The 811-nt window shown below is 53.3% G+C and overlaps 1 protein-coding gene across 1 annotated transcript in view; it reads left to right on the forward strand.

The window, feature by feature from the left end:
- The first annotated feature begins 408 nt into the window (after nt 1-408).
- MOXD1 (monooxygenase DBH like 1) overlaps nt 409-811 on the forward strand; it is a 52,264-nt gene continuing 51,861 nt past the window's right edge. Inside the window, exon 1 of the mRNA XM_009281584.1 lies at nt 409-459. Coding sequence (XP_009279859.1) covers nt 409-459 — 51 coding nt within the window. The remainder of the gene's footprint in view (nt 460-811) is intronic.

Below are 811 nucleotides of genomic sequence, written 5' to 3' on the forward strand. Positions count from 1 at the left end.
TTTTCTTTTCTACAAGTTGTTTTGTGGTTTGATGTATTCCTCACATCACAGCAAGTGGTGATAGTCTGGAAGCCCCAGTGATATTTGTGAAATATTTTCATGCAAAAACGTAAAAAGGAAGCACTATTAATTTCCCTTACGTACTAGTTTGATCGGTTTTCATTTCGGTTGAGTGCCAGCCTTTCTCTTTCGTTTAAACATGAACAAAACACAATTCAAACAGCATAACTTCATTTTAAAACTGATTTCGTACTGCTTGGAGCTTTCAAGGGCCAATACAAGGACTTCTTGTGGACCGCGACTTTCCCATTTTGGGGGCTATGCTGTCTTTCCTTTCCATCCAGATTTGCAGGGGGCTGGGGAACGTTCCTCCAAAACCATCTCTCTGATCTTTACTCTCCTACCGAAATGGCGGTGGCGGTGCGCGGAGGGGAAGTGGATGCAGCTTCTCTTACGGGTGTACCGGGGACCGCATGGCCGGGCTGGCCGAGGGATGGTGGCACCGGGGGTGGGTGCGGGGGTGTCAAGGGACGCGGGTGGGGTTTTCAGCAGTGCTTTTGGAGCCGTGTTGGTGCAAATCACTCTGGGAGTCCCCTTACGGAGCAAAAATAACTCTCCCGACGGGGGATCTCCTTCTTAGCCATCCGTCCGCGGCACCGTGCTCTCACGCTAAGTGAAGAAGCGGCTGAGAGCTGGAAAGCGCTCGTTTGCCTCCGGGCTTCCTCCCGCGGACTTCTTCCACCGGAGTTAAAGCTCCCGTGGGGGCGGGGGGGGGGGCCCCAGAGAGCAGCGGGGGGGCACCGTCCGGCCA

This window comes from Aptenodytes forsteri, unplaced genomic scaffold, assembly GCF_000699145.1.
Source record: "Aptenodytes forsteri isolate BGI_AS27 unplaced genomic scaffold, ASM69914v1 Scaffold82, whole genome shotgun sequence".
NCBI classification, from domain to species: Eukaryota; Metazoa; Chordata; class Aves; order Sphenisciformes; family Spheniscidae; genus Aptenodytes; species Aptenodytes forsteri.